This window comes from Balaenoptera musculus, chromosome 11 (genome assembly GCF_009873245.2).
Source record: "Balaenoptera musculus isolate JJ_BM4_2016_0621 chromosome 11, mBalMus1.pri.v3, whole genome shotgun sequence".
Lineage (NCBI taxonomy): Eukaryota > Metazoa > Chordata > Mammalia > Artiodactyla > Balaenopteridae > Balaenoptera > Balaenoptera musculus.
In genome coordinates, this window is record NC_045795.1 from 82856491 (window position 1) to 82883933 (window position 27443).

At 41.5% G+C, this 27443-nt stretch overlaps 1 protein-coding gene across 1 annotated transcript in view; it reads right to left on the minus strand.

Annotated features, from left to right (window-relative positions):
- FRMD4B (FERM domain containing 4B) overlaps positions 1-27443 on the minus strand; it is a 183284-nt gene that overhangs the window by 52438 nt on the left and 103403 nt on the right. The window contains 3 exon segments of the mRNA XM_036868317.1: positions 10772-10841; positions 16964-16985; positions 17791-17847. Of these exon segments, the coding sequence (XP_036724212.1) occupies positions 10772-10841; positions 16964-16985; positions 17791-17847 (149 nt within the window).

The window sequence follows — 27443 nt, forward strand, 5'->3', positions numbered from 1 at the left end:
ATTAATCCTCCAAATCTGTTCATCTGTGCTATTGCAAAATATCCTTTCTTGTGAATACACAACATCACTTTCTATAAGGACCTATTAACACAGGAAACTTCTAACAAGCCACCACCAATAAGGAGGTGATTGAGCTGGGGACCTGTCTATGACACTAAAAGAGGACCAAAAAGATGGCTGAGACAGACGACCTGGCAGCAAAATGGGTTAAATCGTTCAACAAGCAGTGCACAAGTAGAAACCCAAATGGCCAACAGGCAGAAGCAAGTGTTCAGCTTTACAAGTACTCAGGGAAATGCAAATTAAACCTTCAATGAATTACCACTTTGCACACGACTGCACTGAGGTTACATGAAGATGAAGGGCGATAGAACTCCCATCCATTGCTGTGGAAAGCCAACTGACATGATCATTTTGGAAATTTGCATACCCCATGACCCAGAGATCCTTTCCTAGGTATACCTCTAGAGAAACTTATGCAAAAGAATAGGGTTTATAGCAGCACTGTTCACAGTAAGACAAATAAAGAAAACAGCCCAAATATCCCATAACAGTAGAAATGATAAAATTACAGTATTCATACCATGGAATATCATACAGCAAACAAAATACAGACTAGCTTCACACAACATAATGAATCTCACAATATTTAGCAAAGAAGCAAGACCCAAAATAATATATACATCACCATCCCATGTATATAAGTTCGAAAGCAAGCAAAATGAAACTACAGAGAATCATACATAGGTGATACAGTATAAAGCAAAACAAGAAAATATGTTCCATACAGCCCAAGTACCTTTGGGGAAAAGAGAGGATTTTTATTGGGAAAGGGGGGTCCACTACACAATCGGGGTGGGGTGGGATTCTGGCAACATTCCTCATGGGGTGTGGTTATGTGGCTGTGTAATTTCTAATTTGTTCTTTAAACCATTCATACATGTTTTACACATCCTTCCGGGTGATATAATTCACATCAAAAACTAAGTCAAATATGGTTAGTGGGTGAAAGGGAGGGTACCGATGAGGAAGCCCATTGCCATTTAGAGGGCAAGTGTTCAAAACACTGGTGCATTATTCTTCAGTTAATCCTGATCATTTTCAGAGTTTAGAACCTGAAGGATTTCACGTCTGAGTGGACTGACAGTAGCTGAATGCTTATTTGTTCACCCTCCGAAGAACCCCTGCGGGGGAATTTGCCTGGGAGCCAAGGCCACGTGGATCCACTGAGCTGGCCGGGGCAGAGAAGGCCCCTCCTGGGGCTGACAGGCAGGCAGGGTGGGAGGCTGGGTTTATATGAATGAGGATCAACCTCAGAATCCCAAGGGAGGGCCTCTAAGCAGCCGGGAGGTGAGCAAGCCTGGACGGAGATGTCTCTGCCTCATCCCAGCAGGAAACGCACTCACCCTGTCTGGACATTCTTTTTTTTTTTTTTTTTTTTTAATTTATTTATTTTTGGCTGCGTTGGGTCTTCCTTGCTGCAGGTGGGCTTTCTCTAGTTGTGGCTCACGGGCTCTAGAGCGCAGCCTCAGTAGTTGTGGCGCACGGGCTTAGTTGCTCCGCGGCATGTGGGATCTTCCCGGACCAGGGCTCGAACCCGTGTCCCCTGCATTGGCAGGCGGATTCTTAATCACTGTGCCACCAGGGAAGTCCTGTCTGGATGTTCTTGAACCGAATGCAATGGAAGTGTTATTTTAAAGACGAACTTGACCAGAACTGCCAAGAGGGACTGCTTTCTCCAGGTCCTAGCCAAAGACAATGCCCGTAAATCTACAAGACTTGCTCCTTCTCAGTAACAAACCAGAAATTGCTATTCTTCATCCTTTCAGGAGGAATTCAGATGCCACAATGAAGAACACTGCGTTTTATCTAATTATCTAGGCTGATAATTAGATAAAATACCTCATAATACCTCCTTTAGGTATTCCAAGTTCCTATTCTGACAGTTTTCTAGAAGGAAGCGGCCCATGACCCACCATTTAGCCACCGCAGCTCTTTTTCCCGTGATGATTCCTTTTGGCATTCCCAAGCCCCCTTTCACGGGCTCTTGTTTTTCTTTACTGACCGCAAAAGCCCTGTAGGAATGTGCCAACCTCACTCATTTTTGAGAGAGCCACATGGCTGGCAAAGCTGAGGCCACCCTTTGTGTGCGCTGGAGCAGTTGTGTGGAAACAGCCACCCCCAGCAGATGTGTGCACCTGTTTGTGCCTAATTGGAACTTGCCCACAGTGACAATCAGCCACCTGCCATTCTCAGGCTGGAGGACGAGGGAGTGAGAGCAATTAGCAAACTGTGGTGCTGGCACTTCTGGAGCAAACAGATCACTGAATGAGATCCCTCAAAGATGGTAGCTGTCAATGCTTGGTGTGGAAGCATCCTTAGGTTTCTAGGACAGTTTAAAAAAAAAAAAAAAAAAAAGCCCAAGCCCCAAACTTCCCTTTTCTTTTTGATGCTAACGCTCTTCCTTATCTGAAATTCCAAGCGAAGGTGCCTAAAAAGCACGTTAAGTATAATGACCCAATGGAAATGAGCGTAGAAACATCACCAAGACATAAATTAAGCTCTTTAGAAAGTAACTTGGGACTGGAGTCTTGCATGAGTATAACTCATGCATATGCAAATGTAAAAAAGCTATAGTTAACGCCTGTTGAACACTCAAGATAAAGTCTACCATGTAGCCTAAGGGGCCTCCAAGATCTCAAGCAAGTTGTCACAGCTGGGAGCTCTATTTAATACTGTGCTATGTGCAAGCTAAAGATTTACTGTCTTTAGGAACTGGTGTAAATTAGAAACGTTTGCCAGTCTTCTGGAGTTGCCTGTACAGAGGCTGGTGATAAGCCACTTCCTTATCTATGCTTGCTAGAGAGCTGGGGTGGCCGTCAAAGTTTTGCACGATACTGAAGGAATGGGCCATGGCAATGATCATAACAGCCAGAAAAACTGTATTTAATGTCTGCTAAATGGTGTAACAGGTGTCAACTCAATTACTAAAGCATTCCAGCTGGATCCAGTGTTTAAGGAGGACAGCTTGCTTAAACATGCCATTATTAGAAGGATCTTGGATACTGAATATAAACACTAATTTCCTCGACTAATCTACCAGCGTTGATCAACACCTTGGTAGTTAGCAGTTTAAGGTATGTTCTCAGTTTACTTAGAGCATTTGTTCACTGGCCAGACTGCCTTCACATCACCTTTTTTTAATTTAAAAAAAAATCATGTTTCTTTCAGTTATCTGGGAACTTGGCCTTCAGTGATGAATCTAGTTTATTATCTCCTTGACTTAATAACTAGGGAGTTCTAACAGTAAATTTCTCTCCACTAATTCCTAGGTAAAGGGGTATTAAAGGTTGACAAGCATGAGAAAACACAGTAGTTCTTACAATCCCCTGACTAGCAGCATCCGTATTATCTGAGAACTTGTTAGAAATGCAAATTCTTGGGCCAACCCCAGAACTACAGAATCAGGAGGGCAGAAGGTGGGACCCAGCAATCTGTTTAATAAGTGACTTGAGAACCACAGGAACAGAATAATAGAATAAACACATCATAAAACAAAGGGAGATTTTCAAGAAAGAGATAGCAATCTACAGCTTAAAACAGGAAAGAAGGTCAAAGAGGCTGAGGACAGCCCAGGAGGTTAGTTTCACGAGACTCTTCAAGGCTGACCCAGCAGTTACACAGAGTGGATACCTTCATTCAGTCCCTAAAAAAGAAATGCCTTGAACGACAGCTCACACTCACTGAGCATTACTAGGTTTCAGAGACTGGACAAAAACCTCTCTCTACAGGTTATGCTATTATCACCAGCATCCCCATTACACAGATGTGAAAACTGAGATTTAAGAGAGATTGAAACTCACACAGCAAGAAAGTAGCAAATATGACTCCAAGCCTGTGCCTGACCCACTCTGCCTAACTCCTCTAATTCCGAAAAGAGACAGAAAATGGGGAGAGGAGGAGGTGAGGAGGAGACCGAAGGCTTTTGCCAGCTTAACTCAAGGCTTCAGAATTTATAATTATAGTGGCCTCTCATCGATTCTACTAAAGTTAGTTTCTGGGACTTCCCTGGCGGTCCAGTGGTTAAGAGTCCGCGCTTCCACTGCAGGGGGGCACGATTCCTGGTGGGGGAACTAAGATCCCGCATGACGCGCGGTGTGGCCAAAAAATAAAATTAAAAAAATAAATAAATAAAAATAAAGTTAGTTTCTTCGGTGAGGATAGGCTGCATTTTTTAAACTAGATAATCTGGATTAGCCAAAAACTGGATTAAACCACAAAGATCTGAACACAGATAAGAAGACTTAATATGTGTTATCACTGAATGTTTCTTAAACCCAACCCAAACCACTACAGTCTATAGTTGTCCCCTGATAGCAAAGATACCAAATTTAGTTTAAAAAAATTTGTTTTAAGAGCCACAAAATCAGACCCCAGTCATTTTCAGCAGAATTTTAAAACAGGGCACCCAAACCCGCCTGAGAAGCCCAACACCCAACAAAGTTTCCTTAAAACACACGAGGTGTTCCTGAGGCCTGATTTTTCAATCTTGACTAAAAACTTCATAGTAAAATCTCTACCCCTGTCGAGTTCTCTCTTTTAGAGGACAGAGGGCTTGGGAGGAGCTGCAGAAAGTTGGAAACAAATTGTCATCATTCATAGTCAATCATACACCAAGGCAGAAAGCTAGGGCTCAAATCCACCCCATTCTAAAGCCACCACTGATTGTTGCAGACAGTTTAGTCAAACTGCTCACAGACTGAGACGATTTCATAATAGCTAAAATAAAGTGCCCTCCTCACTTTCCACCCCTCCAGACCAAACCCTGCCAGCTGGTTTAGGCGAGCTGAGTTGGTGTGTCCGACCCTGAGTTCACAGACGGGGGAAAACAGGGCCTGCTGATGTTAAAGACTTACCCAGGGGCGCCTCGGGGAGGTGGCGCTAGATCGAGAGGACCAGTGGCTGCTTGACTGGTTCTCCGGACTCCAGGTCAAAGTGGCGCAGCCGGGGAGAAGGAAGCAGAGGAGGGAACTGGAAAGCCAGGAGGAGAGAGGAGGGGGAGGGGCCGGAAAAGCCAGGCGGACTGGGCCAGACCTTGCCCCCTCCCCTCCCAAGTCACAGGGTCTTTCCAATCTTGGAATTTTCTTCCCACCCCATTTAAACAGTTCTTGATCACGCCTCAAGCCAAATCAGGTGGTCACCATTTGCAGAGCGGAAAGTGAGACATGAAAGGAGCCCTTCTCCTGGCCTCCCCCTTAAGCTAGGGATGCTCCCCACCACTTCTGCGAGAAGGAGGGATGCCCTCCATTCATCTTAACCCAATGAAGCTCCTTCCCTGGGGATCAGGTGTGAGCACACGTTTCTAGGCTGCCTCTGGTTTGCAGCTCCCTCCGACCACTCAGCCCCTTCACAGGACAATAAACGAAACTCTTGCGGCTTTAAGGAGACTGTCCTGGGCATGTGCTGTGTGGCAAACAAGTGCTCAGCATTTTACTTATACAAAATACAAAAAAAAAGGAACTCATTTAATCCTTATGGCGAACGTAGATGTAGGTGCCATTTCTAACTTACAGATAAAGAAACTGAGGTTTAGAGAGGTCACCTGGCTGCCCACTGTCCCACCAGAGCTGGCACATGGGCAGCCAGGGTTGGGACACAGGCTACTGCAAAGCTGCCACATACTTAGAAACAAATCAACAGAGCGGCCTACCAGCTGGCCCTAGACTTGTAATGTGCAGTAATAAGGTAAGGCCTTAGAACTGGATACAGTCCCAGGTCTCCATGTTTGTAGAACGTTTGTGGTCTTAGATAAACTAACCTTTGTGAGCCTCAGTTCCTCATTATAAAGACAGGGATAGTGACCTGTTTTATAGGGTTCTTGGGAAAACGCTATGAAGCTGTGTTGCTATGAAGGCACTTGCCTATGTTCAATAAATGTGTTCCTTCATTTCTGATCACAGCCCATGAAACCAACAATTATAAACACTTTATTTCTACCATTCTCAGAACAGGCTGAGGGTGGATTATTACCACTGAGAAGAATCCCCAGTGGGCGATCTAGATTAGAGTTGCCAGATTAAATATTTAGAACACACACTCAAAAAGTTATTCGTTGTTTATTTTATTTGCTCAACCTGGCAACCCTAAGGGCTGGTAATAAACCACATGGGAAAAGAACTTTGGAAGTGACTTGGCAAGTCCCAGGTTAAAAGCGGCTTTAGGATTGGCTCAACAGAACCCACAGTAAATGGTGGAATTTCAGCCTTGAAACTTGCTCTTCCAACATCATGACCAATCCATGGAATTTGTGTCCGATCCTCGTCATCTCAGCACTCTACCAAAGAGACAAGAAACCGGCGTGTGTTCTGGGAAACACAGCGTCCACTCAGCTAGAATTCCGTTGCTGTTAAATTTTTGTCTGTGGCCTAACTTGTAACAAAGGATGAATTACTCTGTCCATCTGCGTGCTTGATAGGGATCAACTGTCAAACTACCTTTTTTTTTTTCTTTAAGTCTAAAGAATTTCTAATAAAAATGAAAATGTGATGAGAGATTTTTCTAAACATTAGTCAGCTTGCCAAGGATTCTGATCCTTTCAAATTTCAACTCTTTTAGAAGAAATGTAATCCATAAGGATGACTTTGGCTGAGAATTAGGTTAACATGAAAATTTGTAAATATTTAAAATAAAAACATTTTAGAAATTCGTAGAGACAGAGGGTAGAATGGTGGTTGCCAGGAGTTGGGGGGAACCCAGTGAGATTCCAAGGTCTGAGCCAGCGCTGATGACATTCCATTGCTGCCAGAAACAAGCCATGAAGAACTGCCTGGCATGCGGGTCCAGGAGTTCGCCAAAGTCTAACTGCATTTGCATTATCAGCCCAAAGCAGTAGATATTGTTAAAAGTCTTTTGGATTCACTCTTGAGGAATTAAAGCAGTAGATACTGTTAAACATCTTTTGGATTCGCTCTTGAGGAATTATCAAGTGGAAAGGCTGAGTAGAAATTCAGAGGATGGGGGTTAAAATCCAAGTACCACCATATGTGGAAAAGATATGTGACCGTGATCACTACGTCTGTCTCCACATCTGCAGAACAAGGATCTCAACGGCTACAATTTGAGGATCAGATGATAAAAGTACACAGGAATACCTGGCACCTAATAGATGATGACGAAAGCAGGGTGCACAATGGTGGAGTGAAAACAACATGACCTCTGCCATCAGATGGCTTGAGTTCAAACCCTAACTCCATATGGTAACCAGCTGTATGACTTGGGCAAGTTACTCAACTTCTCTGAACCTCAGTATCTTCATCTATAAAATGAGGTTAGGGACTTCCCTGGTGGTCCAGCAGCTAAGACTCCGCGCTTCCACTGCAGAGTGCGTGGGTTCGATTCCTGGTTAGGGAACTAAGATTCTGCATGCCGCAGGGTGCGGCCAAAAACAAATAAATAAATAAGTGAAGTACAAAATGTAAACATCGGGAAAAAAATTTTAAAAATGAAATGAGCATAATAATACTACTTAGCTCATAGAGCTGATACCAGGGTAGCAACTGAGTATTTAGGAAGCTTTCGGAAATGAGTATTCCAGGTGCCAGGCACTGTTCTAACCCTTTCACGTGTATTTTCTCTCGATTTTCACAATGCCCTTATGAAGTCAAGGTTGTTACTCCCCGTGCTTCAGACCTGGGCGATCATACATACTGAAATCAGAAAAGGGTAAGAGGTTCCCAGACATATATGCAAAAAGGCTGTTTTGCAGAATTCTGTGTGGTTCCAGCTTCCTCAATGGAGTACCCGTTTAGACACCTACAAGAGGACCCCTTCTTTAATAATCCATTCAACACCCGGGCCTTCTCAATGCCTTACAGTTTTCAACAACCAGGACCAAGCTACAATTTGCAAGGCCCAGTGAAAAATCAAAATGTGGAGCTTCTTTGTGAAAAAATCATGGAGAATTCCAAGATTTCAAGACAGAAGAGCATCAAACCAAGAGTGGCGTGCTTCCGAGCAGGGGGCCCTGTGTCTCTGCCCAGGTCACACATCCATGAAGTCTGCCCTGCCAACAGCTTTTTCCCTGGTAGGTTTCCACTGTCTTAATTGCTTCCTTTCTGCCTGCCCAGCCTCAGGCGCCTGTGCTGAGAACTGAATGAGCCTGTTCACAAAGGCATGCAGGCCCCTGGGGGCCAGCAGGTTCTGGACAGGGCCTCCCACATACGGGGGAATCACAGGCTTGCTGCTGTGGGGTGGCAGGGAAGGGCTTTAAGCCTTGGTTTGGGAAGTTTCCGTTAGGCCAAGTGGGTAGTGTTCCATGAATCTTACATTCATTTTGAAAAAGGATGCAGTGCAGGAGATCTGCAGGTCACTGTGCTAAGCTCTGAGTTTTTTAACAAGACAAAATAACATTTAAAGAAATTCTGACATAAGCACTATATTTTCATTTTCAATAAATGAAAACACACTGACATGCAAAGAAGAAGGAAAATTGTAAACATTTCTATCCCCACCATCCCAAGACAACTATTAGTCATGACAATAGTACCCGCTTAATTTTTTTTACCCCTACCATAAACCGGGCAGTGCGCAATGCACTATTAACACTGTATTGCAAATTTGAAAGCTGCTAAGAGAGTAGATCTTAAACGTCCTCATCACAAGGGAAAAAAAAATTTTTGTAACTATGTGTGGTGTTGGATGTTAACCAGACTTATTGCGGTGATCATTTTGCAATACATACAAATACTGAATCATTATGTTCTACACCTGAAACTAATATAATGTTACATACCTCAATAAAAAAACCATATCTCAATTAAAAAAATTTTTTTATAAAAGAACTGTAATTATTCCCACTTACAGATGGGAAACTGCAGCTTAGAGATGTTTAGTAACTCAGTTAAGATTATTCACCAGTGAGAAGTGGGATGTGGAATCCAGTTCAGCTTTGCCTAACTTCAGAATCCACTCTACAACAGTCTATGTGGTAGAGAGATCTGTAGGTGTGCAGAAAGAATATACTAGAACTTCTTTCTTTTTTTTTTTTTTTTTGGCTGCACCACATGGCTTGCAGGATCTTAGTTCCCCAACCAGGGATGGAACCCTGGCCCCAGCAGTGAAAGCGCCGAGTCCTAACCAGTGGACTGCTAGGGAATTCCCAATACTAGAACTTCTAACGATATTTATTTTTATTCATTCTTGGAACATGTTACTCTATCTCTTTCCTTTTGATGCATTACTCTTTTGTGAACATTTTATAATGTATGTGATGTCAATATAGTTCTACATGTACATAACTATATAATTAAATAATTAAAAGTAAACATATATTGAGAATGAAAGGGGCTGTATGAACAAAAAAATTTAGGGGCTCCTGCACGATGCTACAACTTAAGGACCAGTTTTTATATCTGTATCATGTATTTGAACATATTGGTATATATAACTTTTTTATAAAAATGGATAATACATACGCTTTTTTCCTACTTCCTATATTATAATCATTTTTCCGTGTCAATAAATATTCACCTACAACAATATTTTAATGTAAGTATTGGGCTCCTCAAGTATTAATTTTGGTAAGTAAGATCTGATGATTTAGAACAAGGATCTGATATCCATCCTTCATTCCTATGCCTCCACCCCACCCCCACTCCAATGAACAGTAGAATATAATTAACTATCTGGAAGCCAGGGATTCTTCTTAAAAATGCATCTCTCTTCCCAAAAGAACTGAAATCAGGGTCTCAAAGAGATGTTTACCTATTTTTGTTCATATCAGCATTACTCATAAGAGCCCAAAAGTGGAAGTAGACCAAGTATCCATCCATGGATGAATGGATAAACAAAGTGGTATATACATACAATGGAATATTAGCCTTAAAGTACAGGAAATTCTGACACACGCTACAACATGGATGAACCCTGAGGACATCATGCTGAGTGAAAGAAGCCAGTCATAAAAAAACAAATACTGCATGATTCCACTTCCATAAGGCATCCAGAAAAGGCAAATTCATAGAGATGGAAAGTAGAATGGCGGCTGTTAGAGAGGCTGGGGGCGGAGGGGAGAGGGGTTATCATTTAATGGGCACAGAGTTTCCATTTTGCAAGATGACAGATCTTGGAGATGGATGCGGTGATGGTCGCACAGCAATGTGGATGTACTTAATGCCACGGAACTGTACACTTAAAAATGGCTGAGACGATAAAACAATAATAGCAACATCATCTAAAATGCATCTCAGTATACTAGATGGGGCTTAGCGGAACCAAACTCCCAAGTACTAAGTCTCCATTCTGTACCGGGCACCCTGCAAGGTACTTGATCTCACTCAATCCTCACAACGAATCTCTGAAAGAAAAGGGACCTTAGGTTCAGATGGCTTTAAAACTGGCTCAAGGTCACACCACTAGCAGATGAGGAGGGCTTGTCTCACTCAAACTCATGCCTGCCTGTCTGAGTCCAAGGCCCAGGCCTTTCTCCAGTGTCTCTTATAAAGGATGTAGAAGGGCTGTGGCTCAGGAATAAAAGGAAGGCCGGAAACTCAGTCTGCCTCCATCACAGCCCTTGCTTGGTCCAATGCCTCTCACGTTGTAGGTATTAGGTGTTCAATCTACAAGAGTGAATAAGGTTGAGCAATGAGAAGAAGACAAGGTATTCCAAAGGCACTGCTGACTGAGCACTCATTTCCGGCCTTCTCACTCTTAAGCTATGTCCTCAAGTGACTAATATTAGACTCGGGGCCACTCCAGTGATAACACCACTTACCATGGTAGAGTCCACTGCCTGCTGTCCTCACTGCCTTCTATCAGGGACAGCAAGGATCCATGGAGGCCTCCTGATACAAGCGTAAGACAAAACGGTAAATCTGAGATGGTCAGGGAGACCTGGGGACTGTAGGTCTGGTCCTGTCAACCTGAACTGTCATGGATATGTCACTTGTTAGTTCATCAGCTATGAAAGGAGGGTTCCAATACATAATATTGGGCAGCCCTAACATTCTCTGCATAGAGCAGATGAAAAAGCACCCACCGTATGGGATGGATGATTCCTTCCAAATTCAGGGCTCTTCAGAAAAAGCAAGTTCAGAACTTGATGAATGTTTACCCCAAGAGTTACTGGAATTAAAATCGAGGGAGGGATGCAATAATCTGGCAAGGAGTACAAAGAAAAGGTTTGCCAAAACTGCTTATCTTTTAAAGGCATTTTAATACTGAGCTTTCAGAGAATAAATAATCCCCTGCTTCACAAAGTGAAGTCCATAGAACAATGGTCTGGCAGGAGGCTCACACATCAGGGACAAATAAGTGTTGGAAACACTGTTTATGTGTCTTCTTCTGGGAGATCCGCCATGCACATGAGCAGATTCAAACTTCATCGAAAAGAACTTTGTTTAGCTTTTAACCACGTATTTCCCACACTTATTTGTCTGCGGTTCCCTATGTGTTGTTATCTTGTTTGTTTATTCAACATAGCAACTCTAAACATCTGGTCAAGCCATGGGGAAATGTTAAACCATAATATGGTAATATAAATATAATCCACACAAAATTTCTTAATCTCACTTGTAACGTGGGAATAATATTCCACCAACCTCATGGATGGAGACGACAATTAATGAGTTAATGTTTGTAAAACATGTAAAACAGCCTGACACGTAGAATTATTTACAAGTCATTAAAAATAAATGAAATATTAATGCGCTGAACTGATTAATAAAAGAACCTATTTGTATCCTTAAGTCAAACCTTAAAGTAGAGTCATGACACCGGGAGAGAGAAAAGCCATTTCTTAATAGGTTTTTCACAAAAGTGTTTTGCTGATTCATTAAAGCCCTGGCCTGAAATCAGACAGAAACGTTAAGCTTCTGTCAAGTCAGCCTTCTTTATTCTGCCAGCAAGGAAGGTAATGATTCTTACAAGTTTGTGTTAGGATACGAAAAAGGAGACTCCTGACAAAGGTCCAGAGCATGAGGCGTGGAGTCCTAATTGGGCCACCCTCTAAGCCATGTGACCTAGACAGTCAACTACTTACTCCCTCCAAAGCTGTTTCCTTCTCTGTAAAATGGGGATACCAGTAGTACCTGTCATCACAGGATTGGTGGAAAGGTTAAACATATTAACAATAATAATAGTAATACCAAGTAATAGAGACAAAGAAACTGAGTTCCAGAGAGGTTAGTTACCCACAGTAATACAGCAAGTGCCTGGGTAATTAAATTCCAAAGCTCTTGCCTTCACTCCTGCCTCCCCATTGATGTGAATAAGGACATACTCAGCACAGCACCTAGCCCACGGGAGCTGCTATTTTTATCATGGTAACTGATTTCAAAGGTCCCAGAAATGGAATGATATTTTAGAGCTTTAAGTGATCTAGAGGTGTAAGAGTAGGAGTTCTTTAAAGTCTTTGATTGTTCCCCCCCTCCCTTCATTAACTACTCTCAAGGCATCCAGAGAAGTTCCTCTCCCATGGGAAACAGCTGGTCCCAGTAGCACAGCTGTAAATTGTGAATTATTCCTTCCCATTAGAAGCTAGGTGACAATATGCCCTCATGGTGACCCAGTACTGAATTGTAAATTGTAGTCACTCACTCTTTCTTATAAGCAAAAAGTGCCCTAGTCACATACTTCCCTTAGTAATTCCCACCTTTCAGGATCTTAAAAAGAAAAGAAAATGCTTTGCTTTTACAAACTCATTTGTGGCTGGCTCAGTGATGAAACCTTGCCTCCTTGCCGTGTCAGCTTTCAGGAATCCTGTGTTTGTCTGTGTTGTGTTACCCGAGTAGCTTGTTATCTTTGCAGCTTAAGGGCTGACTTGGAAATTCAGGCTGTCAACTATTTAAAGAAAAAAGTCCCCATGCCACTATTTTAATTAACTTTCAGAGAGCAAGGTTTCCTACTGGTCATGATAATGTTAACTTAAAATACTCAAGGAAACAGGGCAGGAAACAAAATAGGGGAGGACTGTTGTTTTTAAAGGCATTCTAGGAAGAAGAGTTTGAGCAAAGCCATAAAGGCGAAATAGTGAAGGCATGTGAAGAAAGAGAAGAGTATGTGAAGAAAAGAGAGGCAGGAACAGATATTAAGGAGTATGAGCTGTAGCGTGTAGGTTAAAATGTATAATACAGATTATGTGGGGCCTTGAATGCCAAGTTAGGGTTTTGGAAGATGGGTGTCTGGGCAATGAGAAACTGTAAGAGATGTCTGGAAGTCAACAACAATGATCGCATTTATGTCTTAGTAAGATACCAGGGGGTTATGTGCAGGTGGTAGTATACAACGGAATCAGAACAGATCTGGGAACTTACCGGCTATGTGACATAGTCTCTTTGGCCCTAAAATTTCCATCTATTAATTTGTTAAATGGTGGTGATAACAACTGTGGTGGGAATTGAATGAAATCAGGCGTTGACTTCTAAAATAATGTCATAGAAAGCAGTCAAAGAAACAACACACACACACATACTTTTACAGTCCGGCTGAGTGGAGGAGACTAAGGGCTAAGCAAGCCAGCGTTCTGATACAGACAAGGAAAGAAGGGAGCTGCCCGACAGATGGAGAAAAAGGTGGGAGGGAAAAGAGAAAATCCTTAGAGATGATTCAAGAGAGAATGCTGGTTATTCAAGGGGAGACAGTGGAGGAGGAGTTGGTCTGGGGGCTGGGATGGTGGCGGGTTCAGCTTTGGAAATTCTAAATTTGAGAAAGAAGAAGATATTCACAAGGAGTGGGTGGACCAGAGCAGCCTCAAGAATTAGGTGTTCAATCACTGTTTTAATTGAAAAAGCCACATTGCCCTGGTCTAGGAGGGTAATAATTGGGGACCTTTTCTGATCCACAATTAAACCTCAGTGAAGTTCTAAAAGCTAAGGGCTGCAGCCACTGACATGTAAACAAACAGAGAAGTGGAATTCAGAATTGCCACTGAGGTAGCCCTTGATAGAAAGTCAAATTCTCTGGAAGGAAGGCCCCTGCCTAAGCACTTCTGCATCCTTGTTGCCTAGATGGGTGCGGACCCATTTCAGGCATTTAGTAGATGTCACTGGATAAAGCTATGAAGTTTGTATAATTTTAGTTTAGCGGTATCAAGAATGCATAAATTCCATTTCAGCGCTTCATACTTTGCCTCCTTTGAGGAATTTCCTTTTGCTTGTTCCCCACCTGAGAAACACCACTTAAGAAAATAATCACAGGGACTTCCCTGGAGGTCCAGTGGTTAAGACTTCACCTTCCAATGCAGGGGGTGCGAGTTCGATCCCTGGTTGGGGAGCTAAGATCCCACATGCCTCCGGGCCAAAAAACCAAAACATAAAACAGAAGCGATATTGTAACAAGCTCAAAAAAGACTTTAAAAAATGGTCCAAATCAAAAAATCTTAAAAAAAAAAAAGAATCACAGACAACCCCAATCCCAACTACACACAGATGTTCATCAAAGCATTATTTATATCAGCAAAAAATGGGAAACAATTCATATTTAAGACAACAGGGGAGTGATAAAGTATGTCCATCAATTTGATGGAATATGAAAGTGGCGACTGCAGGAACCGTTCTAAGTACTTTGTATATATTAATTCATTTAGTCATCATAGCAATTCTATGGGGTGTATACTATAAGTCCCATTTTACAGATGAGCAAACTGAGGCTTGGTGAGTTTAAATAACTTGTGCAAGATTATACAGGTAATAAGTGGCAGACCTGGGATTTGGGTGAGGCTTTCTGGTTCTAGTGTCTTTGCTCTGATCACTACACAACACTGCTGCATGGTATTTTTAAATTTTGGGCCTGATTTTCTTAAATTAGTTTTATAACAAAACTTTGGAGGAAAAATACACCCTCTCCATTCAGGGGAGGAGGAGAGCAGATAGGGAAGGGGTGGTGACAGTCAACCAAAATTCTGCTTCATTGTATACCCAATAACAAAAGTTCACATTTCCTATTCTTTCTTTCACCCTCATCAGCAATAACTAATGCTCGTAAAACAAACTGTAATCTACAAAGTCCTTAAACATCATTCGTAGCCTCAAAATTACCCTGCCAAGTCCCATTTTCCTTAATCCCAATTTACAGATGAGAAAACCGAGGCTGAGAATGGACAGAGGGCATTCAGGGTCACGGTGCTAGTTTCTTGATTCCTAGTCCCAAGCTCCTTCTACTACTCAGTGTGGTTTAGACAATTTCAAAACAGTGTCCTCCATTTCTTTAGTCTAGTAATCACTCAGGAAACCACCAGGAACACACTGAAATTAAGGAAAAGGATTGGTTTGGGCTTGGCCAGACTAACTCACCAACCTTGAAATCTTAGGGCTAAAACAACGTCTGTACTACCCAAGGACCATTCCTCCTAAGCCTTCTTCTGCCATAGGCAAGCGATCTTCCCTAAGGAAGGTTTGTGGAATCAATCTTTCTTTATGATTCTTTCCCCTGACATGTGATTACAGCTTCTTCAGACCCTCCTACATATCCCAAAAGCCTCTTCAGAGGTTGCCAAGAGATGGGACAGGATGATAATGATGAGGGCAATAATGATACTATAATAGTTAATAATAATAATAGCCAAAGTGTATAGAGAGCTTGCTACATGCCAGATACTGCCCTGGGCAATGTTTACATACAATTAATCTCACAACAGACCTACTGAAGGAGGTGCCATTTTCCTGATGAGGAAATGAAGCTCAGAGGGTGTCCATCACACGCTTGACCGGGAGAAAGTGGGGGAGGAAGGGTTAGCAGTTCACAGACAGCAGAGGCTGAGCTGTTGGCTCAGAAGCCCTCATTTATAAATCAACTTCAGACTCACCCCCACACGATGGAATTCCTCACATATCTGATCTTCCTAGGAAACATGGCTCCTCCAGGGAAGACAACAGTGGAGAACACAGCCGCTCTTGATGTTAATGACCTAGAGACTAATTTTTCCTCTTTTCATTGCCCTGACATTTCTTTTAATTAAAAAAAGTTTGGTGTTCATTGATCTTTATGATTCCTTCAAAGCATATTCCTAACCTAAAAAATTAAAAAAAATATATAGCACAAAACAGAGCTAAAAGGAGAGTGTGGTGAGTGGATCATGGCGTGTTGAGTGGAAGCCTCAGTCATTCTACCACATTAAATGGGCAGATGTGGAAAGTGCTTGGAGTTTCTGAGGTGAAGCATGACTCCACGAGTGGACGTTTTCAAGCTTGGAAGGCATTACTTGGTTATCAGCCTGTTAAGGAGCACACTAGTCAAAGACTTGGCTGGGAATGAGTACTAGTTGATCTGTAAATAATCTACAGGTAAGGTTTACCAGCAGTGGAACATTAACACTGTAGAGGCGAGGCTTTGTGGGTCGTTGGCCTGTGAGCTGCTTCGAATTGGAGGTCTTGCCTCCACCTTTAACCCTTTCTACTACCCCAACCGCAACTATTGCATTAAAAGAACAGAATGGAGCAGATAGAGGGTGAATTCAAATATAAACACTCTGACAATTTGGCCAGTTAGGCAGTTAGAACCAGTAAGTGCCTCGGTGGCAACAATACAACTGTTAGGTCAAATATATGAAGGGTGAGGCCCCTTTAGGGCAGCTGCAAAAAGAAAGCCCCTATTAATCCCTTAACTAAGCAGCTGATGGATTTACTCTTTTTGTGCTTATGGTATAATTCTTCAAACACAGGATTATTGTAAGTTTAAAAAATCAGCACGGGCTACCCAAGTTTTTTATAGATTTCTTCATCTTGCTAACAGATGATGGAAAATAGAACTTTGGAGGACTTCTGAGTACAATCTGCTGTCACTCTGGCTTGGAAAGCTTCATTCCCGGATTCATTCACAAAAAGAATAGGTCTCTATTGAAGAGGAAAGAGACCTCAGTCTCTCGCCTGGGGATCTACTTTCTTTTGATTTGCATCCATTGTTATTTAAAATAGCATTAAAGATTCAGCTAGGGTTATTTTGCATAGTAATATCAGAAAAGGAACCATACCTGGTGTAATCCCTTTGGCTTCCTGAAATAAAAAACAAAGATAGATGATCAATTTGTATTGATGTTGATTAAGCTAAAAGAATTTTACTCCCATCATTTTCTCCCCTCTTAAAATGCCTGAGTTTTGTTTGAAAACTTTTTCACAAGGAACACCTTCCCTACATATGACCCTGGAGAAGAAAGTGGCATTTAAGAAATCGCTATTACCCAATAATTATTTCTTGTTTTTAACAGAAGAGACAAATCTATCTGAAAAAGCATAGATGATTATTTCTCCTTTAATGTTTTGAAGATCACGAGATAAATGCTTGTCTTTCGGAGCAGCACACTTTTTAGTCTGGACTCAGACCGTTTAAACCATGACACAGGTAAATCAACACATGCCATTAGTTTTCTTTTTTTAAACCAGCATGGAACACACTGGTTTTCCAGCTATGTGTGCCTTTAAGAATTAAAGGGCTCTTTAACTCCACCTCAAGAAAAAGTATACAAAAGTTACTAAATTTAAATGCAAATTACAGTTGTTGTAACAACTGCAGCCCTCCCAAATTCAAGCCACCGGAGGCTCTTTGCTAGCAATATGGTCTTAACTCTTCTTCCTCAGTGAAGTCCTAAGTTTCATTTTCTTCTGAGGACATATCACACTCTCGCTCATGCAAACTACACTAAAACAGAAAACGTTGGCTCACATTTTATACTGGCAAACAACCAGGAGGCTTTAGAAAAGCCGTCAGCCACTGGCCCACGCAAAAGTTTCAGAAGTGCAGGCAGTTCACAAAACCCAACAAACAAAAGGAGCGGGTAAGAGGCAGTTTGTCAGTTCTTACCTGTAAAATAAGCGCCGCTAACCTGAAGATAGTTTCGCTGTCTACTTCGATTTGCCCCTGTCGGTGGAAAAGGAAGCATCACTGAACACAGGCTGCCCTAGGTCGTAGCAAATGGCTTGTGGAGTTGGGGAAGCTGTCCACAGCTTGGTACCTTCAGTTTAGATTGAACGCAGATCATACCATTGCAGGGGGAAGGGAGGGGGGCGTGGAGAGACGTATCCAGGGTTAAGGGAAGCCCACATTGTGTGTGTGTGTGTGTGAAGGAGAGAGAGAGAGTGCGCGCGCGCGCCAGCACTTTAATTAGCTGTGGGAAATTGTGTTTTGAGAGCAGTATTCTGGAATGAACACACATGACTTTGAAAACTGAAAATTAAGACAGCTTCTAAAATGAATATTTTAACCTCTCCAAGTTCATTTTGAAGCTCTGATTTTCTTAGATTACTTTGTTCAGTGTTTTCCTGTGTCATAGCAGTTATTTTGGTACACACAATGCCAATATTATAAAAAATATAAGTTCTACTTCTGTGTCAATGAGACATTATTGAATTAATATTTATACTGTTATAGAGAAAATGTAAAGCCTTAAGAACCAGTTACAGGGCTTCCCTGGCGCAGTGGATAAGAATCTGCCTGCCAATGCAGGGGACATGGGTTCGATCCCTGGTCCGGGAAGATCCCGCATGCCGCGGAGCAACTAAGCCCGTGCGCCACAACTACTGATCCTGCGCTCTAGAGCCCACGAGCCACAACTACTGAGCCCGCGTGCCTAGAGCCCGTGCTCCGCAACAAGACAAGCCACCACAATGAGGAGTCCACACACCGCGATGAAGAGTAGCCCCCACTCACCGCAACTAGAGAAAGCACATGCGCAGCAACGAAGACCCAATGCAGCCAAAAATAAATTAGTTAAAATTTTTTTAAAAAGAACCAGTTAGAGAAAATGCTTGAGACAAAAATTCTGTTGCTTTATACTGAAGTTTGATGAACCCTAATTTATCATTTTTCCATGATTTTATTTTATTTTTCCTATTTTTTAACATTTTCATTCCCAGTAGTAAATCTGGTACTCATTCGACCCTCCCCACCACCACTTTATTTACTTTTAAAATTTTATTTATTTAAAAAATTTATTTTATTTATTTATTTTATTTATTTTTGGCTGCATTGGGTCTTCGTTGCTGCACGCCGGCTTTCTGTAGTTGTGGCGAGCGGAGACTACTCTTCGTTGTGGTGCGCAGGCTTCTCATTGCGATGGCTTCTCTTGTTGTGGAGCACGGGCTCTAGGCGCACGGGCTTCAGTAGTTGTAGCACGCAGGCTCAGTAGTTGTGGCTCATGGGCTCTAGAGCAACAGGCTCAGTAGTTGTGGTGCACGGGCTTAGTTGCTCCATGTAATGTGGGCTCTTCCCGGACCAGGGATTGAACCCATGTCCCCTGCACTGGCAGGTGGATTCTTAAACCATCGTGCACCAGGGAAGCCCTCCACTATTTTATTTTTTCAGCCTTTAAGATCCTAAAGAAAAATAGGAGTTTGAGGCTGTAACTAGCAGGAATACTTCTTCAGTTGCCTGGTACGGATGCGTAACTGTGTCGGGGTATTGCCTCTATCAATAACACTCACATGCACCTTCATTTATTTTGTTAAATGTGATGACATATGTAAATACCATTATTGCATTATGTGATAAATTACAACATTGAGTAGTAGAGCAGGGTCTCTATTAAAAAAAATTTTTTTTTTTGGTGAGATGCTAGCTTGTAAGCATTAACACATGCTAAAACAATTCCATATAACCCCCTCCTTGCATAAATCCTGTATAATTAGTACTTGAAAGTGCATAGTGTTTAAGAACATGGGTCTGGAAATTGCCCTACACTTTTTTTTCTTTCTCCTTTCTACCTGTTGAATCTGAGCTGGAGAGTTTTCTAATTATACCAAGTGCATCAGTGGCGAGTAATTAAGTAGTTTTAAAGTAAATGCACACTAGGTAGGTTTATAGAAGCAGTTAGCTCAGTGAGAATTTCTGGAAGGTTTATGTTTTTCTCTCAAGTGGCCAAGTGATTTGATTGGGCTTCTCAAAAAAACAAGAACAACAACAACAACAAAAAACACCCAAAACTAGTAACAATAATTCTTTTAGAAGCCATAAAATAAAATAAACAAACCCCAAACCTGGGATATTACAATGTCAGCAGTGATAATTACCTGTGTTTCCCTTATATTTCATCCTCCAACAACTAAGTATCCCTTCTGAAACCTGAGGCAGTGGATCTGCTTCAAAGTTTTTCGCTTCAAAAGCTGACAGGCCCAGAGCCTTGGAATTCAAAGCTCGCCTATAATCTCTAGAAACAGATTATAAAATCAAAGAGAAGCCAGGTTGATTGCAGAAATCAATTGCCCTCTGTCTTTCAGGCAAGAGACAGTCGTTTTCTAATCTGGTGAAAGATGATGAAGCAGTTAATCCAACAAGTGAGGTGGGTGTTGATCGAGATTAAATTTTAGAAAAGCTAAATTCCTTATCTTCAAAGAAATAGAAACTCATGTGGGGCATGGGGGTGAGGGCTTCGCAGGGGAACTCAAGAACATGTTTGAGTTTAAATTAGACCTGAACTCATTAAAGTCAAATTCGTCTTAAAATCAGAGAGAAGAGGCGAAGTACGTTAGTTCAAATATTTTTTTTAAAAAACTGAAGATGAATAAAATATATTGAAAATTATTGCCAACTCCTCTGACACCCTGGGACCCCTTTGCCTCCTCAGAACCTTAGATGAGTTATTGGAACAATATTTTAGACACCAACTTTTCAGTTTAGTAAATTAAAAGACCTCAAACAGATACTCTTAAGGAAGTTGCCAAATATTTCTCTACATTGGAAGGGTCATCAAATATTAAAAATGCTGAAATGAGGAGCTAAAGCATGAGAAGTACCAGGCTCAGACAGCTCCAGGGGAGAGGGGAGGCAAATACGAAGCTTGCCTGGGGACTTTTTCACCTACACAAGTGGCCCCAACACAATTCTGGTGGAGGAAGGCAATGGTGGGATGGAACAGTAGGGCCTTTGAGAAATCTCGTTCCAGGAAGAGAGGAAAATGCGTGGTTTGGCAAAGCCCCACACTCTTTTACACGTCTTAGTCCCCACCTCACCTTTCAGTTAACCACTGTTCTGGAAATACAAGGCAACATATTTTAAGTTCTAAAACTGACTGTCAGGGTTACCTGACTTGTGCGTGGAGTTCACCAAACAATGGATTAATCAAGAATAATACTATTTTGCCTGGTTCTCAGTGATTTCATATGGTGAAATTTAATTAAGACTTATACAGAACTCTGGAGTTTCATGTCTGAAGGGTAAAACTTCTTTAGAAACTGCAGTCTGCTCTTGGATAAAACATTTCCTTTGCTTACAACCATGGCAACCGAGGTAACCTTATAGGTACTGGGCAAGCTAACACTTGAGAAAGGGATCACCTCAAAGACAGAGGTAATGGGATCCTTCAGTGGGTTTCCATGATTGTCAAGGATAAACAAAGAGAAGCAGAGGAGTGAATCAGGGGGATGTGGCTGAATGCACAGAGGTAACGTGAACAGTATCAAGTGCTAGTGCTATACTCCCAAAGCTCATTTAACTGGATTATGGATTCAATCACTAGGTCACTGGGTTCAGGCTCCACCTCGGACATCTCATTTTTGGTCCTTGACTTGTCGGCTCAGTTGACCAAGACATCATGCTAATGAGGTGAACTCTAGGTTTTGATTCCCAAGTGGGAAAGCAGAATAAAGAAAGTTTTAAAACTTGAAAGCGACTTTTGTGAAAATATGACGCCTATGATTTTACAGATGATGGCACTGGGGATCAGGAGCAAGAAGTGTACTACTCAATCCTGCAGCACATGTTGACTCTGGACTCTTTCGACTTTACCGTGCTTTAATTAACTCCAGTGCAAATCTCACCAGGAAGCTTCTAAAGGCATGTAAAAATTGGAATCAGGTAAGATCAGAAAAATGACTCCAAATGCCACCTCCACTGTTGGTAGGATAGTATGTCACCATCAAACATACACACTCATATAGAATGGGAAAACTATTTCTGAAGACCTATTCTGCATTTTCTGTATTGATGTATTGATAGTACTCCATGGAAACTTATTCTGCACTATAGCAATGAACATTAATAACTTGGTCACAAATACTTAGGATGGAGAACTACTTGACAAAATGTTGAGAAACCTCAGTTTGTTTCTAAGTCTACTACTAATCATCTATTTTAGGGTTAAGTCTACCAAAAAACAAAAACAAAAACAAAAACAACCTGTAGAACACCAACAAAAAAAGTAGAAGAAATGAAAGAGATAAAAAAAAATTACCATTTGCAACAGTCATAGTACTAATTGATTCAGGCAATACTCCTCAATAAATAAAAGCTACTGGGTGAAAGTTAGATGAGAAACAGAATATTTACATAATCACAAAGGATCTCTCCATAGGGGAGAATTAATTACAAAGGGGAAATGGTAACTTTTCAATGGTGAAACCTGACAGATACTATCTTAACCAAGGGATGAGATATCACCAATAATTGGGAAGACCAGCATCATGTGCCTCCTGATATGTTCTGAGAAGGATATAACTTCATCTATATACAGTGCTGTGCTGCTAAATGTAAATGTTTCACAACCAGAAATGGGGGAGGGGGTACAAGCTCTGATTTGTAGCATTTGTTGATTTCCATGGTGTGAACATTCCCACCATGGCTGATTTCAAGCTACCAGTATGATATTACAGAACGTGGAGCTGGGAAGAGATGTGAGAATTGGCTCTCATAGATGGTACTAACTGGTTCTAGCACACCACTGGGTAGTATTCCTGCCAAAAATACATCACTAGATCTAATCATGAGAAACCTTGAGACAAAAATCTGGCCCATACTCTTCAAAAAATGTCTGTGTGATGAATGCCAGAGAAAGGCTGAGGAACTGTTGAAAGCAAAGGAGACTAAAGAGTTATAACAACTAAATGCAATGTGTTATCCTGGATCAAGAGGAAAAGTTGTTATAAAGGCACTACTGATACAACTGGTTGCATATTAGGCAATAGTATAGGTTCACTGTTTAAATGTTCTGAATGTGATCATTGTTATATGGGTAAGAGATGTCCTTTATTCTAAGAAAGATACCGTGAAACATTTAGGGGTAAACAGTGTAACTTACTCTCAAATGGTTCAGAAAAAAATTACACACATTTGGAGGTGGGGGAGACACAGAGAGAGCATGAGTACAAATGTGGAACATGTCAACAACTGGTGAATTTGGTTTGATAGACATACATTTTGTGTGTGTGTGTGTGTGTGCTATTCTTGCAACTCTTTTGTAAGTTTGAAATTATTTCAAAATAAAAAGTTTGTTAAAAAATTGATGTATTTTCCGGGAGGGCTGGATATCTCTTTGTCTCGACTGCGTCGTACCCCAACCCCCTTTCTGAGCAGAATATCCCATTCTTTTGGAGAATTGCTTCTCTCCTTACTGGATCTAATGGAAATACAATCATCCTTCTGTGGGCAAGTGATGGAAGAGGGTTCAAAGACCTTCCTAGGGATTTTCCAGATTAGAACTAAGGGGAAGAAAGCTCTCTCTCTCTGGGGGTGACATTGGGAAGATGTGAACCAGAGAGAATCAATGACTACAGATGGACAGAAAGGGGCTTCTTAACATTGGCAGTCAACTGTGTCCACTGCTGAGCTGGGCCAGTCTTCAAAGTTCAAAAATTGTCAAGAATGATGCCTTAGATGCTGCTTCTGTGCTCTCACCTTAGTTTACCAGTAAGCCTGCAAACAGTGCAAAGAACCAATGGGATAAGGACACAAATGAGTGAGTTGATACAGCTCCCAGGAGCCTAATACATTCTGTGGACACACCTACATGGAAGGAAGACTCTGCCAGGCCAGAGAAGCCCAGAGCTATGGGCTGACTAGTTTTTATACAATTTGGCTGGGGGAGAGGCCACATCAACACTTAATACCTACCTACCATCTAACAAGGCAGCTCTTGCTAGGCCATAGAAACATACTTCCCTGGGCAATTTCCTATTTTCTAGGCGTTATCATGCCCCTAGAAGGCCAGGCCATAATTACTACACCTGCACTTCCCTCCTCCCCCTATGTAATGAGCCAGTACTTTCTCCTTTCCATCCAAGCTAGTTGTGAGAGGCAATGTTTATGGAGGATGGTCTCAGTGAATCTACACATTCGTTCTTTCAGATCAGCATTTGCAACCTAAGTACAATTGACCATTTTGAGTTAGATAATTCCTTACTGGGGGAGGGGCTTGTCCTGTGCACTGCAGGGTATATAAACAGCATTCTGGCCTCTGCTCACTACAGTCCAGTAGCAGCCTCCTCACCAGCTGTGACAACCAAAAATGTCTCCGGAGATGGCCAAAGGGTTCCTTTTGGAACCCCAATTGAGAACCATTGCTCTAGATTCACTAAGTTTATTCTTGGATTAAGCTAGAATCATCAGAACCTACAAAACTGAGCCATAAGGTTTCCCCAGGTAAAACTCCTTTTTTGGTATGATTTATTTATTTTATTTTATTTTTTAAATTTATTTTGGCTGCTTTTGGATCTTTGTTGCTGCACACAGGCTTTCTCTAGTTGCGGCGAGGGGGGGGCTATCTTCGTTGCAGTGCACGGGCTTCTCACTGCGGTGGCTTCTCTTGTTGCGGAGCACGGGCTCTAGGTGCGGGGGCTTCAGTAGTTGTCGCTCGTGGGCTTAGTTGCTCCGCGGCGTGTGGGATCTTCCCAGACCAGGGATCGAACCTGTGTCGCCCGCATTGGCAGGCGGATTCTTTTTTTCTTTTATAAATTATTTTATTTTATTTTATTTATTTTTTTTTTGGCTGCGTTGGTTATTCGTTGCTGTGTGCCGGCTTCCTCTAGTTGCGGCGAGCGGGGGCTTACTCTTAGTTGCAGTGCACAGGCTTACACTGCAGTGGCTTTCTTTGTTGCAGAGCACGGGCTCTAGGCACACGGGCTTCAGTAGTTGTGGCTTGCAGGCTTAGAGCCCAGGCCTCAGTAGTTGTGGCGCATGGGCTTAGCTGCTCTGTGGCATGTGGGATCTTCCCGGACCAGGGCTCGAACCCGTGTCCCCTGCATTGGCAGGCGGATTCTTAACCACTGCGCCACCAGGGAAGCCTGGCAGGTGGATTCTTAACCACTGTGCCACCAGGGAAGCCCAAAACTGCTTTTTTGAAACTGTGTTCTGGCATCACTCCCCTGGCTTATGTTGAGAAACAATGTAAGAAACAACCCTCAGAAACTCATTATTTTAATAACTTAGGTGTGTTGTTCAGGACATGGTTCATTACCTCATATAAATCCCTCTACAAGGACACATGGGAGCAGTTTCTGATTTTTAGGACCAGTGATGACTGTGTTCCTTCGAGCAGCTGCTTTGTTTTTACCTTAACGACCACTGTGCATTACGTAAGTGATCATAACTCCCTCTGAGCTTTGGCTCTTAAGAGAAGTTGGAATTTCAAATTTGTGGGCTAAATGCTTTATACTCACCATGCTGAATTTTTTTAAAAAATATTTATTTATTTATTTGGCTTGTGTCGGGCCTTAGTTGCGGCACGTGGGCTTAGTTGCCCCACGGCATGTGGGATCTTAGATCCCAGACCAGGGATCGAACCTGCATCCCCTGCATTGGAAGGAAGATTCTTATCACTGGACCACTAGGGGAGTCCCATGCTGAATGTTTTATACTAACCTTAACCTTGGCAGCATCTAATTATTTCCGCCTTTATTTTCTCACAAATAATTCCGATTTCATCACTTAACATATTTAGTGTTTTTTTTCCTTTTTATTGACGTATATATAGTAAAATGCACAACTCTTACTGTGCAGCTCGATGACTTTGATGTGTGTATATACTCATATAACCATCACCCGAATCAAGATATCAAATATGCTTACTAATTTTTCATCTTAGGGAAATGTATATTTTTATAAACCACATCATATCAAAAAAATTATTTTTGCTAATTAGAAAGGTACAAAATAATACTGCAAAATTGTTTCAGTTTGCAATTTTTGATTACTAACCAACTTGAGTATTTCCCTTGCAATTGCCTATTATTTGCTATTGCCTATCTGTGAAATGACCTTTGTTCACTTATCTACTTCAGAATTTATGTTTAACTTGAGCTACCAATATTAACGCTTGTCTTGCTTATGGGGCAGAATTGTGTCCTTCAATCTCATCCCCTCTGATGTGCTCCTCTCCTCCTGTGAAGTCAGATGGACTTGGGCCTCCCACACTGGAAGAATCTATGGGGCCTTGAGTAAGTAATTTTTGCTGAAATTCACTCAGTGCCTCCTCTGCAAAATGGGGAGTGATAATATTGAATTTACTGAGTTGTTTAGCGCATAAAGTATAAAATATAAAGCATTTATCATGAAGGGTAGCCCCCAAAGACTCTCAATGTTATTCTCTCTGCACTGTTTACCATGTTGCTTCTTACATCCTTATATATCATTATATATATGGTTCTCTGCTTTGTTCTGGGACACTGTTCAATTTTTGTGTAGTTCCATAACATTTAATCATTCTTCCTTTATAATATGTCTCAGTATCTGATATGACAAAGGCTTTAACTTTCCATAATAATATTTGCCATTCTTTTCCATTTATGTTTTCAAAGAAATTTTTAAAATAATCTTGTCAAATTTTTAAAAAGATATAGTAATTTGCCTTCCTCTTTGGAACCATAATAAGTAGCTATTGAAATTGCTCTATAGCGATCATAAAGTTTTATGATATACCATGGAGATCACACACATCCTGGTTTAGGATTAATAATAGGTCTTTTGTATTTTCCAACATAAATAGGGCACTTTTTTCATTCTATTAATCTGGTTATCATTGTGTAGGATATTATTTTTAGTGTATTTAACTTGTATTCAATTTCTTCACCAAAGCCAATAATGCCAATAAACTTTAGGTAATTTATTTCCATTTCCTAGGCACCTAGTGAAATTGTCTCCAAATAATATTTTGGTGCAGTTCTTTTCAGTGTATGGTGGTATAACTGATTGCACTGAATAAAGTAGACATTTTACTTAACACATCAAAACAGCGCTCCTCCCATACACTGCTGGTGGACCAACTTAACTTAGTTCTGGAATCACTTTTTGGCAAGGTCCACTAAAGTGTAACACACACATGCACTATGACCCAGCAATTTTGCTCCTAGGTATACACCTAATAGATATGTTTACAGATGTCCACTAAAGGGCAGGCACGTGGATCCTCATGGCAGCACTACTTATAATAACCAAATACTGCAAAGCTACCCAAATGCCCATTTATGTAAATGAACTGTGGTATATTCATACTCTGGACTACCATTCAGCAGGGAAAATGAATAAGCTAGCTGTAACGACACACAACAACATGAATGAATCTCAAAAACATAATTTGAGCAAAAGAAGCCATATATTAAAAAAGCATATACTGTATAACTTCAGTTCTATAAAATACAAAGTCAGCCCAAACTAATAAATACTATTAAAAGTCATGGTAGTGGGGGGATTAATGACTGGAAGAACACGCTAGGGGCTTCTCAGGTGCTGGTAATGTTTTGTTTCCTTGAGAG